Raw genomic sequence first — 14,541 nt, 5'->3', positions numbered from 1 at the left:
ACTGTTGGGCCCTTGAGCAAGGCCCTTAACCCTCTCTGCTCCGGGGCGCTGTATCATGGCTGACCCTGCGCTCTGACCCCAACTTCCTGACAAGCTTGGATATGCGAAAAAAAGAATTTCACTGTGCTGCAATGTATTTGTGACAAATAAAGACTTCTTCTTCTTCTTCTTCTACACTCACTAGTCACTTTAATAGGAACACCTGTACACCTGCTCATTTATGCAGTTATCCAATCAGCCAATCACGTGGGAGCAGCGCAATGCATAAAATCATGCAGATACAGGTCAAGAGCTTGAGGTAATGTTCATATCAAACTTCAGAATGAGGGAAAAGTGTGATCTCTGTGACTTTTTCTCTTTACAACCGTTGTGAACAGAAAGGCATCTCAGAACGCACAATAAATAAAAATCAAACCTTGAGGTGGATGGGCTACAACAGCAGAAGACCACATCAGGTTCAACTCCTGTCAGCCAAGAACAAGAATCTGAGGCTATCGTAGGTACAAACTGGACAGTTGAAAACTGGAAGAAAAAAAAGTTTGGGTAGGTCTGTGTATACAGTATGATAGCCTCAGATTCCTGTTCTTAGCTGACAGGAGTGGAACCTAATGTTACAAGCCCATCAACCTCAAGGTTTGATGTTTTGTGTATGCTGAGATGCTTTTCTGCTCACCACAGTTGTAAAGAGAGATTATATGAGTTGCTATATCCTTCCTGGCAGCTCGAACCAATCTGGCCCTTTTTCCTCTGACCGCTCTAATCAACAAGGCGTTTTCATCCACAGAATTGTCGATTATGCTTTATTTTTTAAAAAAATTTTTTGCACCATTCTGTGTAAACTCTAGAGACTAGTGTGTGTGTGTGTGTGTGTGTGGAAAACCCCAGATCAGCAGTTTCTGAAAAACTCAAACCAGCCCATCTGGTACCAACAACCATACCACAGTTAATGTCACACTTTTTTCTTCATTCTGATGTTTGATGTGAACATTACCTCAAGCTCTTGAATTGTATCTGTATGATTGAAAAATTTTTTTAATAAATAAATAAATAAATAAATAATGATAATAAATTTGCATTGTGCTTCTGTGACATGATTGACTGATTAGATAACTGCACGAATGTGCAAGTGTGCAGGTGTTCCTAATAAAGTGGACAGACTATATAAAGAGAAGTGGACTATATTTATATTTCCAAACACAGAAGACTAATGGCTAACATGTAGCTAACACTGAATCTTACAGGTTCACCTACTGTAGAGTTCAAACACCTGAGCTGAGGCGAAAATAGGTTTGAATACATCCCTCCATCTTGTGGCCATCACCGGCAATGACAGCTAGAAGTATATATCCATACATTCATACATACACAAATAAAATGCACTCAGTATTTAAGAAAGACATGTGATGTTCAGAACATGACCCATCAGACGTGTAAAAAAAATCCCAGGACTGATTTTAAAAATGCTCCCAAGAATTCTATCTTTTAGTATTATTATTATTATTATTATTATTATTATTATTATTAACGGTCCTCTGGGAATACAGTTCCTCCTGTTCCTATTTCTGTTGCCATAGGAATAGTTTTCATTTTGTCCCAATGCCTTTGGTGAGAAAAAGAAAAACCCTGTGTTACTGCCGTCTCCATTCCTGTACAGCTCTATCTCAGTGTTAGATTGGAAACCAAATGAAAAAATGAAGAATTCATCAGGATCAAAATAATAACACCTGTTATAATGTAAGCAGACAACAGGAACTAACTTGTCTAGCAGACATTCCATTACATCAAATGTTGTGTAACTGTAAATGGATAAATAAGTATGATGTGTCATTGTTTAATACATCCATATCCCAGGGAGCATAGGGCACAAGGCGGGGTACACCCTGGATGGGTGCCAATCCATCGCAGGGCACAATCACATACACTACGGACACTTTGGATAATCAGCTTACCATGCATGTCTTTGGACTGTGGAGGAAACCGGCGTACCCAGAGGAAACCCCCGCTGCACGAGGAGAACATGCAAACTCCGCACACACAGGGCAGCAACGGGAATCGAACCAACAACCCTGGAGGTGTGAGGCGAACATGATAACCACTAAGCCACCATATATATATATTGTTACAACCCGCTATCTTTGGGATGAGAAGTTTTTTTTGTGTGTGCTGTGCCATATTTTGTGTGCAGGTCCAAACTCCCTACCAGAGTTTTCAGCCTGCCCTAGCCTGCCTTGCTCCCACCTCCCAGGATGACATCACTAAATGGCATACATATTTAAAGAAGAAGAGGAGTGAGAATGGAGTGGGATGTTGGAGGTGGTTACATGTGTGTTGGTGGTTTAGAGTGTTTGGTTGTGCCGCTTTATTCTATTTTCTGGCTGATGTTCTGGTTTTTGACTTTGAGTTTAGTTGTCCCTGTATCTGTTTATGTATATTCTTCACCATTGTATATATGATTCACTTGGTTCAGTGGCAGTAGGGGTGTGGCTGCCATTTCTTTGGGGAGAGGGTCCTTTTGTCTCTATTTTTGGATTAGGTAGTCGGGGAAGTATCCTTGTATTTTTGTTATTTTCCTTTTAGGTAAGCTAGCTACCTAACACAAGAATCCTTTTGTTTATTATTTTGGCCTTGGCCTACCCTAAAGGTATGTCTGGTGGTTGGCTCTTTGTATAGTTGTATATTTATAATTGTGTGTTACAATATACCACAACTTTTTTGAACAACCCTGTTTGTGTTATTCCTGGCTCCCTCATTTTTAAAGGTCAATTCCATTGAATCCCATGCTGGTTACTCTGTGTGGCCTAACCTAGACTGGGCCGTAACTAATATTTATATATATATATATATATATATATATATATATATATATATATATATATATATATATATATATATATATATATTACCTATATAAGCATTTTGTTTATGCGCATGTTGTTTTGGGGGAAATAGTCCACTTTGGGGTGGAACAGGAGCTCTATTCTGCTTCCATTGCATTGATTTTTTTTTCTTAAAACAGCATGTCCTGAGGTATTTTGTTTCTTATGTGTAATCGATTCAATGTGCAGTATGATTAGACAAAAAAAATAGTGGTCGACAAATAAAAAAGGGACTAAAATGATGTGAGGATTTTGTATGTGTGTAGGGAAAATTCTGGACTAGCTCTGTGAGAAACCATGTAAAAGTCCATCTTTAAAGGACTTCTCCCTTAACCGCTCTGTTTCTCTCTTTCCATAAAAGGATCAATACACGAGGGGGGTCTACACCATTTATTTATGAGCAATGACATTATTTACAAAGCAGTTCAAACTCGAGAACTTGGATCATCATCGACATCTGCTGTCTGATCTTTGCACTTTGGGCTTGATTATCAATCGAAGCGACATAGCGGATTTGGTGGCAGAGACGCCACATTGTTGTCCCGGAATCATATGCCGCACCTTTAAAGAATTAACTGTGCTCCACAGTGCCACGTTTTGTTTTTTGGGGGTTTTTTTCAGTGTGGTTGTTTTTATGTTCGTCCTGTGCGATCTAGCTGCTCGAACGTTTGGTCGTCGTGCTCCGAGCTTTGGACTTGCAGAGGCATCACAAGTTGTCGACTTTCGACCGCTAGTTTACAATTTCAATGAGCAACATGTGCTAAGAAGGATTATCCTTCGACGGATCCCGTCTTGAAGCCGAATAGGACGGAAGCGAAATCCGATTCGAATCACTTTCCATCAGCAATCGTTTCTATTTCAGCCTTGATTTCTGCAGGATTTTTTTCACTCTTTGGTGCCTCTCGGAGTGTGTTTACTAACTAATGATTAACCAAAAAAAAGAACTTTTCTGCTGACCTGAAAGTTGATTTTGAAATCATTCATCTTCTCCTGCATTAACAATGTGCCTGAAATCTTCTTTATATGCTCTCTCCCTTTTCGCTTTCTTTCCTCAATTCTGGAGTCAAGACACATCATCTGAACCAAAGGGTAAGGAGAATAGGAGGAGGAGATTTAGGGTTTTTGAGAGTTCTTTATTTGAAGATCTTGAAAGGGCCTGGGTTTTTTGTTTGTTTGTTTGTTTGTCTGTTTTAAATGAATCTGTGTAGATCTTTTACACCAAAATATTTCCAAAAGTATGACGTACATTAAATGTAACTATAAGTGGATAAAAGTACAGCATTTCATTCAGTATAATTGTTGGCGTTATAATTCCTGTGGTATAAGAGGAATAAATCACTTCATTGAACCTTATTCATCCAGGGTCTCGATTTCTTTTCGCCATCAGATCTTTATGCGGCTCTTGGATCGTCTGTTGAGTTGCCCTGCGTGAACGGAAGAACTAACAGGTCAGAATGGAGACTTAATGGATCATTCCTGATCTCGAGTCCTGTTCTTCGCTTACACAACACCAGCCTTGATGATCAGGGCTTCTACACATGCCACGACTCAAACGGAGAAATCGTTGAAACAGTACGACTGCAGCTGGGCTGTGAGTAGGGAAACCATTTTGAATTTGGTGGGGGTTAACGCTGCTGTAATGCCGACACTGGAGACTCCTTCCATAAATGCTACAAAAAACGTCACCATAACAACGCTTTTACTCTGTTTGTTATTAGGCTTCGATTACAGTATGGGAAGTGTATGATATACGAGGCCCTGTGAATTAGCCGCTACTATAGAAACGATAACAAGAACTAGCACCTCCGGGGTCGGGGGTTCAAATACAACCTCCACCCTCTGTGCGCAGAGCTTGCATGTTCTCCTGGGGGTTTCCTCCAGGTACTCTGCTTTAGTCCAAAGAAATGTATTGTAGGCTGATTGGCATCTCTAAATTGTCCATAGTGTGTGAATGTGTGATGGATTGTGCCCTGCAATGGGCCCCATCTTCCCTGGGATAGACTCTAGACTCCCCCACAACCCTGTGTAGGATAAGTGGTATGAAAAATGGATGGATGAATGGATGGATGGATGGACCTTCTGACCAATCAGATTTGAGAATTCAACAGTACTGTGGTATAATTCATGTTTTTCTACATGTATATTATATCCATTTTGTTCTGTTTTGTCCATAACTGTCTGATTTCTATTCAATTTATGTATAAAATAATGAGGTCTGTTGTATTTAGTTAGTATTTGGGCGGAATAACCCATTCTCGTTGAAGTAAGGTGACCTAAGTAGTGAACATCCACAAAACCAGACTGTAAGAAACAGGACAAGACTTTTATGGGTTTTTCGAAATATTCTTTCAGGCCTTGTGTCTTAGAGTTCCTGAGGGGGTTGGTTTTTTAGTGCGTTAGTACAATGTTCTGTTGGCATTGGTGTTCCCATTTCTGACCACAAATATAGCAGAAAAATTGGTTTATGCCCAACAAAATTATGCATGTAAATAGTGCCTTTGGGCATGTACTTACAAAACAGATTTTGTTTGAGGTAGACTCATTACTTGTTACTCATTACTAAACTAGTCTATAGCTCATTTCTTTAGTGCAAAATAGAGACTGGGATCACATGGTACCCAGCAAAAAGCAGCAAGGATGAGTGGTTTTTACCAGCCCATAGGGCAAAGAAACATCACGGTGATTAACATGGGTGCATATTGCATGCTCATGTGGTGCAGGGGGCAGAGTTACTGTTCGTACTTTTTCTACGCTTTGATTTGTAATTGGAACAAATCCTGTTAGAATTTGGTTCTAGAATGGTATGGGTTTATAAAATAGTCCTCTATGGTCTCTGCAGATCCTCCATCCCTACCAGACGTCCACTGCTGGTCACCGAGTTATCCCCTAAAAGCCCTGTGCTCATGGACTCTGCCGCAAGATCCGATACTACCAACCTATTACATCTCAACCTACAGGTAGGGTATGGAAACCACAACCATGTATTTCAGTAAAATGGTGGTTGCTCCACTAATGTTTAAAGTTCCCATGCGTATTCACATTGTGGACTTGCTCAGGTATCTTGAAGATATCTATTCATGCCAGAGACAGAGCAAACAGGACAGGCAATGTGTTCTTGAAGAACTGGATCTCTTCTCAATCGTGCCGTACCTGGTTAACATCACAGCTGTCAACGCTCTCGGGAGCAGAAGCCGTGTTCTGCCTGTAATTTTGGAGGACATTGGTAAGATTTGCCTTAGTCTTAATCTAGTCCTAATCTCACGACACTGTGCCTCTTCGTAAGTGGATTTTCTTTGCACACCCCCCCCCCCCCATCCCACCCCAGTCAATACGTTGTTTAGATCCTGACTTCATTAGTGAGTCAAAAAAAAGGCAGAGAGAATAACCTAGTTTCAATATCATATACCATTTAATATCCTATTTGATATACATTACACTCATGACCACTTTATTAGGAACACCTGTTCATGCCTTGTTGATGAGAGAAGTCCTAAGAGAATGGCCAGATTTGTTCAAGATGACAGGAAAGCTTATTATGATAACTTGTATAGCCACTCTTTACAACTGTGTTGAGCAGAAAAGCATTTCAGAATGCAAAATATGTTGAACCTCAAGGCGGATAGGCTACAACAGCAGAAGACCACATCAGGTTTCGATCCTGTCAGCCAAGAACAGGTATTTGAGGATACAGACTCACTGAAACTTGATGGTTGGAGATTGGAAAAAAACACCATATGGTGTACAGGTGTTTCTATTAAAGTGGCCAATTGATCGTAAAGTTGCCGTGTTGGGAATATTTTGTGGCCTGTTATCGCTTTTGTGTTCGGTCCGCAGTGAAGCCTGACCCCCCTGTTAACGTGAAGGTGACTGCTTTACCGGGCAAGAAGCTCCACTTGCAGTGGGCTCCTCCGCCAACATGGCCAGACCCTGTCACCTTCCCCCTGAAATACAAAGTGCAGTTCCAATGGGGACACAATGATGCAACTAGTATTGTGAGTCACAGTCTGCTAAACACCCAGCATTTTCTCTAGCATTTTCACGCACAAAAAAATAAAGCCTTATAGGGTCAAATTGGGGCTAACTGGCATTTACTTTACTTTAGTCCTGTTAGCATTTATGAGGATGACATAATTTCTTCCTCGTACTTCCTACATTTCACATTTCAAAATGCTAACAATGCTAATAATTAAAAGAGGTGGACAGTTAGTATAATGGCTATCATGTTCATAACCCATATCCATAATACTAGCTGGGCCCTATCAGATAACATTGTAATATATTTACATATGACAGGAAATGAATCAGCATTTTTTTTAATGTTAAGTTACTGATACTGATGACCATGGACATGAACTAACAAGGTAAACAAATGTCAGTTTTGATTTATTAGCAGGTTGTTTTTTTTTTTTGATAGTTTGAGGTGTAGTCTCCTCAGGCACCTAGCTTAATGCTAGAAACGCTGCTGAAGGCTAGTTGGCTTTACTGATATGAAATAAACTGTATTTTTCCCATTGATAGTACCACCCTAGCAACAATGAAAAGTACAGTTTGCTACCTTTTATTGCTGAGACCGTGTGCACTCTTACTTAGCTAGCATTGCAACATTCATATATACTAGCATTGTTAATATATTTGGATGAGGTGTACTTGTTTAAATATGATTTAAAAAACACTATCTTCTGTTCCAGATGGGTCCCATCGAGTCAGAAAGCATGGTTCGCAGCGGAGTCATGCCCGGACGGACGTATCGTATTCGTGTATCTGTTATGGACGTCTTGGGTCACGGTCAGAGCAGCGACTGGAGTGACACCGTGAACATAACTTTGCCCAGGAGCTGACCCAAACCCATACAGAGACAGAACATGTCAACAATACTGAGTCATTTAGGGTGTTTTTACACCATAAGTTTGAATTAACTGGTCACACACAGTCTGTGAAACCTGAAAGAATTCCAAGCTGTACACTACCAAGATGTTTCATCAGATTGACAAATTTAAAAATAAATAAAATGAAATGGGTGGGAAAAAATGCTTTTGCAACACTTTGCCAACACTTTGTCGTGTTGCCAGTCAAACCATAAAATAAAACTGTAAGCTATACGGTCAACTCCAAAAGTATAGGCACCCTTCGAAAAAAATGGTTGTATACTTTACACTCAAGCCTTATGCATAGGGTGCCAATAATTCTGAAGTTGACAAAACCAGTAAGAACAGTCAACTGGTTTCATATATCAATTAAAGAATAAAATGTACAAATAATTTATGCGAAAATACAAATAACAATGAACATTTGCTTCCTTGTCACATGTGTTTATAGCTCCCAATAAGTAGCATTTTCAATCAGTTAAATCGATCACTAGTGGTGTCACGAACTCCGAATGCCGCACCCCCATGGTGAAAGATGGTGGCCTGGGCAGGTGCGCCGTCACTTTCTCCGGGCAGTGAGTGCCCGGTCCAGGCTTGCACGTGGCATCACTGGGGATGTTGTGGCGGCTCTGGATGGAGAAAGACGGCTGCCTGTTCATGTAGATGCTTGGGTCCGTTCTACTGTAGTGAGCTGGCCCGGGAGTGGTTGCCAGGTCCTCGGAGGGCGACCCGAGTTTCATGCGGCGGGACATGGAGTAGCTGGCGCTGGAGGGCTTGTTGGGAATACTCGAACCTAACAGGTTGGGCAGGGTGTAGCGGTTGGGGGCGGGCACGGTGTCTACGCTCCTGTAGCGTGTACGGAACGCCATGGTGTAGGACGGTGGGCGACGATGCCAGTTTAGCGGAGGTGCCTTCTCTGGACTGTAGGTTCCTGGGCCGGGAGTTTGAAACGGATGAGCTGGCGAGAGACAGGTTTTCCAAAAATGACACAAAAAAAAAACAGTACAATACATTGTACTTTTTATGCAGTTATAGGAAGTCATAGCCTTGACTTCCTGTCAGAAAGCAAATGGATAAGGAGTTTAATTACTCGACCAGCCCAGAGCATCATTCTCACCTCCGACCTTCTTTCTACCTAGCATCGAGTATGATGGTGTGCCATCTCTTCCGAAGCGAGTGATCTTGCTGTCCACGTGGTATCGAGGCCCAGGACTGGAGTCCTCAAACAGCACTACCCAGAATGCATTAAGAGAACGTGTAATTAAAGAAAGAATGTTGATAATGAGCGGTTAGCAGTGTTAAAAGTAGATGAGGTAAAAGTTAGTTGAAGCTAAACATTTTTAAATATATTTCAGTACTTCCTTTCTCTTTTGTGTTCTTTCAAAAACCACACCCCCAAACCCAGAGGCTAGAGTGCCTGAATGCTAGTTTAAGAGGCGGTGCTTTCTGTACACACAGCTCCTAGGGTTGTTGTGATTGGTTGGATGCTGGTGGTCCATATCATTTGTTGTTGTTTGGACTGTAGTGCCACAGTTTTACCTCTGAGCAAATATTTTATTGAAAAAGCCAGAATGTGAGGGGGGAAAAAACAAAGTATAAAAAAACACTTTTAATGAAAACTAAAAATTCAAACTTTTTTTTGTAAAATGCTAATATTTAAATGTAAAAAAAAAAAAGAAACAAAAACGCCTCTGACAAAATATTGCCTCCAAAAATAACTGAAATTAAACAAAGTTTTTTTTTTAATTTGTGCAAAAATTTATAGTAGTGTGAAAATCACTCTATATTTCTCTGTAAAGATCAGACACAAATACAGAGCTGTAGAGCTATAACCAGTACTAAAACTACATCCAGAATGAAAAAAAAAAATTAATATTGAAATATCAAAAATAAAAAGAACTATTATTAATATATTAAAACTAATCCCATTCTCAGATCCAAGCTGAAAATATTCAAATTGATATTAATTTGTACTTGTTTGAAAAAAAATAATAAAAGCAACAATAAGACAGTTAGTGTAAATGCAGAAAACAAGCCCAAGCTAGATTTATTTTATTATTCCGGGGAATGCAACAAGAATATGCTGAAAGTATTTTTACTACTGCCTATTTTATGTCTAAAAGTCCTGAAAAGAATTACAGAGTTACACAGTTTCACAGTTGTAAAATTTTCTTTCCTGTTTCGGCGCCCCATTGCAAGCTGATATTACAATCGCCGTCATTGTGTGATTATTGTATTACACCGTACAACATAAACATATCAGGATGATGTGCACTGTTTAATTTGCAACACCCCCCCCCCCCACCTCCCACCACCCTCTATTATAAGCAAGGTTGTAACGACAGTTTAGATATCGGATGCCGCAACGGTGGAGTAATCCATCTCCACAGTTTACGCAGGGGAAGTCCAAGCATGCCCAGTGGTTATGATGAGCAGGAAGCTCTTAGCTCAGCCTCATATAAATAGCAGTGTGATGGCAATGACATGAGGTCTGATTCCACTTACTTTTGCTGCTCATACGCCGGTGGAAGGAGTATGCCGGACTGCTGGGCTTGGTGTAGTCGTGGTTTATATAGCCCATGGTAGGGGGGAGAGCGTAGTGCCCTGGTCCAGGCCCTTAATAATAATAATAATAATAATAATAATAATAATAATAATGAGTTTGCATTTATTCATTTGGCATGCAGTTCTATCTAAATCCATACACAGAGCTGAGCATATGGGTCTTATCACAGCTCTGTAGTGGTCATGAGAACTCAAACAGTCCTACCGTGCTGAAAAAACAAACAATAAACCTTCATAGAATTTGTGATGGGTTTTAATGGTTATAATGAGAATTGTATTGGTTTGAATGGAAACTGTAATGGTCCCTGTGGGTCTCTACTGGTCATTTATTGCCTTCTATTTGTGGCATGTTATGTCTAGTGATTACCATTAAGGACCAATAATGGTAATGGTTTTAAGGGTTAGCTGATGTAATGGTATTCGTTGTGGAAACCATTAGAATTCTTGCGATGGTTTCTATTGTTTTTTTCAGCAGGGTAGAACAGAACTTTACCTCTCAAGAATCATTTCTATATTAATAATAATAATAATAAGCAGAAGAAGAATAAGAAGAAAATACTTAAACGTATACAGTACTGTTAAAAAAAATATATATATATAGCTTCTTAGTTTAGCACCGAAGCTACAAGGCTAATGTTATTAGCAAGCAAATGGAGCTCTAGATTCTCATTTATTAGTCAGGTAAATAAATTCTCGTCTATGTCTTGTTTGAGTTTAAACAGCTTTCACTGACAGTCTAATTTCACTTCAGTTATTGTTTTGTTGTTGTTGTTGTTGTTGTTGTTGTTGTTATTTACTCCTTTACTCCGTCCAGCTCTCTGACCTCCTCATTTGTACACTCTGCTCAAACGATCATGCTAATACCACCACCGACACCTTCATCTACACTGTGTTCATCATTAATATCCCGCTGAACAGCTCTGGGAAATGGTAAGTGAGGAAAAGAAGCTTTGTTTTCAGAGAAACCTGGCTGTTATGTGTTGTGTTTGAGCTTGTAACGGTGCTAGCAATAGCAACGTATCCGTTTGTGGCATTAGCACAGCACGCAACCTCAAAGTTCCCACAGGAGTAACTAAAATACAAGAAAGACCAACAAATTAGCACCAGAATGACTAAAATCAGAAGAAATACTTCAACATTAACATGAGAATGCTAGAGAATGTGTTTGAAAGTGAATGAAAGTGTGAGCATTCTGAGGAAGCAAAAAGATGGTGGCTACTGCTGTTGTTAGCAATACATTTTAAAAAAATGACAGCAAGTCTGTTTGAGAGACATGCTCTGAGGTAAATTTGAATGATACTAAACTGCTAGCTGAAAGTTTAGCTACAGTACATTAACCAAGCAACTTCACGCATTTGCAGGTAAGAGTCAAATGTATTACTTTAATTTGTGGCTATGTATTTAAAAAAAAAAAAAAAAAAAAAAACCTCATTTAGTGTATTAAAACTATCAGAAGTGATTTTTTTTTAATTATTTTAATTTTTTTATTTAAATTACTACTAGAACTCTATCCTTCCAGTTCAAGGATACATGAGAGTAAATGTATTTTTAGCCTAAAATTCAGCCACATGTGCAGAACACATTGCTTGAGTCCTGATGCACAGCTGTAAAAACCCTCATTTAAATCCTGACTTCTAGCAGGCCATGAAATTTCATACTGCTCTAAAGAAAAGAAAGAAAAAAAAAGTCAGCCTAGGGGACAGGCAGGTGTCCCTGTGGACTCATTTTAATGCTGATCCGGTTTCTTATGAGCTTCCTTTGCCTTAGATTTGTGTTTGAGTTTCACAAATTGAGAACATGCGTGTTCTGAAAAATGGCGCAGCACTTTTTGTTAAATAAATCCGCACGCAATGTGAAAAATATCGTATTACTTCTCGAGTATAAAATGCACATTATTGACCTTCGTCTCGAAAGCGCCACAATGTATATAGTATTGAATAGATTCAACTTCTAAATGGGATTACTTCTAAACATTTCACCTTTAAACTTACAGGTATACAACTTCTTATACCACAACACATTTGAATCCCAGAGTTCTGATTGGTCAGAAGGTGTCGGTTAATTTTCTATAACGGCAGCGCTGTACCTTATCGTTTCTATAGTAACACAGAGACTTGTATGGTGTAGGGACTTGTACGGGTGCGCCACATAAACAGATATAAATGTGTAATTGTTGACACGGGGACGTTTTCTTTAGGGAAGTGCGTCCCCAGTGTCAGCTTTGTGTAACTTTTTGTGACATTCTCTAACCCTAATGTGGGAAAAAGATAATATCACAAGTATTTTTAGCGTTTTTTTTGTTTGTTTTTTTTAGAGCTCCGACATTCATGCTACACATTCAATACCTTAATAGCAGTGAAGTAAGATGGCCTTTATTTGAAAGCGGATATTGAGGCACACCACAGCCTGAAGTGTCCAGACCACCAAACTTGGGTGGTTTCTTCAGAAATGGCAGGGTGCTTGTAACACGACCCCTCTTTATTAGACCAAACGTGGGCTCAGGATTAAACTCTGATGCACGCCGCAAGTCCACGACTCCACAAGCCTTTGATTATGGGGTTACTCCGACCCAGCTAAGGTCTCGCTCTGAATCTTAACACATGGCGCTCCAACTTTATCGTTGGAAAGATTAATCTTGCCGTCTCCAAAAATCGCATTTAAAAAACTACCGAATATAATATACTTCAAGAAAATATTGTATCAAGGGGTGAAATTATATATTAAAGCTTATTTTCTCTAAGCATACCGAAACTAATAGTCTGGAGCGGTTTGTGTGGAAAGTACCATAAAAGAATGAGCCGGAAATTTTCCGGAAGATTCAAAGAACTCACCCCTCTCCCGGCCAGCGATGAGAGGACGCCGTCTCGTCACTTCTTCTGCCATGGAGCGCACGGTCCTGCTTCACAGAGACCGTCCTCGTGTCCAGGTCTGGCACAGGTTGAGTACTCAGCCTCACACGCACACACACACACACACACATATGGGAGGGCCAACTACGACCTGAATTATAGATGATCATTACAAGGATGAGAAACCTTATCCTCGTCCGAGCGATACACACATCCAGGAGCAACAAAAAAAAGGAGTGGAAGAAATGTTAGCAAGGATGAAGTGAAATTTGCACAATGCATCACTGTACAATGAGTCAAGAGCTACAAGTTGTGAGAAGAAAATTGGCAAAAAAAAAATTTGTGAAGGTCAAATCAATAAAGAGTCTTCATGTGTCTTTTTTTTAAGTAATTTTTAGTCAGTTTTTAATCTCTGTATTTATATATCCAATACATCTACACGTTCCTATGATATTAAAGTAATTTAAATAAGTCTTTATCATTAAAAATACTGACTATTATTAAAATATTACCTCTTACATAAATTTTTTTTAAAGTATCCTTGTATTTTCTTGCTGTACCCCCCCATCCCCCCAGTTGCCGTGTGGACACACGCTTCGTTACCGTGGATTCGGATTGCAGCTTACAGGTATCTCTTGGCTCGAGTGTCGTTCAAAGAAGTACTTTGTTCATGGCTCTGGGTTACTTGATTGGATTAGCAAGAGTGGTTTAATTAAGAACAAAAAAATGCCTCCACAAAAAAAAAAAACGCTAATTAAAATGTTAAATTGCATTTTAGTGAAGTCCTAACTACTCCTTTAATATACACTCAGATTCATTCGGTTGGTTTTCTAATTCTATTACCGTATTGGTAATGATTCAATTTATAAACTCGGTTCAAACTTGATAACTAATAATGTTAATAATCATAAAGCTTTATTAACAATTATAAACATTGAAAAATATGAAAAAAAATGTGAATTTGTGAATATGTTATTATCAGTATTCTTCATTAATGTTTTCAAATTACAATAATGTAGCTATGCATTTTTGTTTGTCCAGAAATTAATTTGGATTTGAGTACGTTTATAATCGTTAATGAATATTCCAGTTGCTTTATAATGATTTGTAGGTTGTTTTAATTTGTTATAAAAATGGCACTAGACATGATTATATGTTAGTAAAGAAATTACTTATAGCACTTATATTACTGGAGTGATACACCTTCTGTGCTTGGCCCCCGAATGATTTACCAATATAGGCTTCATAGAAAGCGTTACCCAATATTGCACGGACGTGGCATATGTAATTTAGGAGACGGGGCACCTGGGCGGTACAGCAGAGTGTGTATAGTGATGGTGGAAGAACAGGACAGACCCCAGCAGCGCATTAAACATTAAAAGCCAC

The 14,541-nt window shown here is 39.3% G+C and overlaps 2 protein-coding genes across 2 annotated transcripts; one reads left to right on the top strand and one right to left on the bottom strand.

Moving 5' to 3' along the window:
* The first annotated feature begins 3,348 nt into the window (after positions 1-3,348).
* Positions 3,349-7,904, top strand: ebi3 (Epstein-Barr virus induced 3). The gene is made up of 6 exons (XM_053628339.1): positions 3,349-3,965; positions 4,264-4,467; positions 5,716-5,833; positions 5,933-6,099; positions 6,711-6,868; positions 7,565-7,904. Exons 1-6 carry the CDS (start codon positions 3,878-3,880, stop codon positions 7,712-7,714), a joined length of 885 nt encoding a protein of 294 aa, XP_053484314.1. The 5' UTR covers positions 3,349-3,877; the 3' UTR covers positions 7,715-7,904.
* Positions 7,905-8,155: 251 nt separating this feature from the next.
* odf3l2a (outer dense fiber of sperm tails 3-like 2a) lies at positions 8,156-13,189 on the bottom strand. Its single transcript, XM_053628340.1, has 4 exons — positions 13,138-13,189; positions 10,247-10,357; positions 8,859-8,972; positions 8,156-8,699 (listed from the first exon to the last, which is right to left on the bottom strand). The coding sequence occupies exons 1-4, from the start codon at positions 13,187-13,189 to the stop codon at positions 8,212-8,214; spliced, it is 765 nt and encodes a 254-aa protein (XP_053484315.1). The 3' UTR covers positions 8,156-8,211.
* Between the last annotated feature and the right edge of the window lie 1,352 nt (positions 13,190-14,541).

This window comes from Ictalurus furcatus, chromosome 7 (assembly GCF_023375685.1).
Source record: "Ictalurus furcatus strain D&B chromosome 7, Billie_1.0, whole genome shotgun sequence".
Taxonomy (NCBI): domain Eukaryota; kingdom Metazoa; phylum Chordata; class Actinopteri; order Siluriformes; family Ictaluridae; genus Ictalurus; species Ictalurus furcatus.
The sequence above is the reverse complement of the archived record's forward strand: the minus strand, read 5'-3'. Positions and strand labels throughout refer to the sequence as shown.

Coding starts and splice junctions, on each gene's coding strand:
- ebi3 (XM_053628339.1), top strand. CDS start 3,878: ATGTGCCTGAAATCTTCTTTATATGCTCTCTCCCTTTTCGCTTTCTTT. Junction 6,100..6,710: donor TGTAATTTTGGAGGACATTG/GTAAGATTTGCC, acceptor TTCGGTCCGCAG/TGAAGCCTGACCCCCCTGTT. Junction 6,869..7,564: donor ACAATGATGCAACTAGTATT/GTGAGTCACAGT, acceptor CTTCTGTTCCAG/ATGGGTCCCATCGAGTCAGA.
- odf3l2a (XM_053628340.1), bottom strand. CDS start 13,189: ATGGCAGAAGAAGTGACGAGACGGCGTCCTCTCATCGCTGGCCGGGAG. Junction 10,358..13,137: donor CATCGCTGGCCGGGAGAGGG/GTGAGTTCTTTG, acceptor ATTATTATTAAG/GGCCTGGACCAGGGCACTAC. Junction 8,973..10,246: donor CCGGCGTATGAGCAGCAAAA/GTAAGTGGAATC, acceptor CATTCTGGGTAG/TGCTGTTTGAGGACTCCAGT.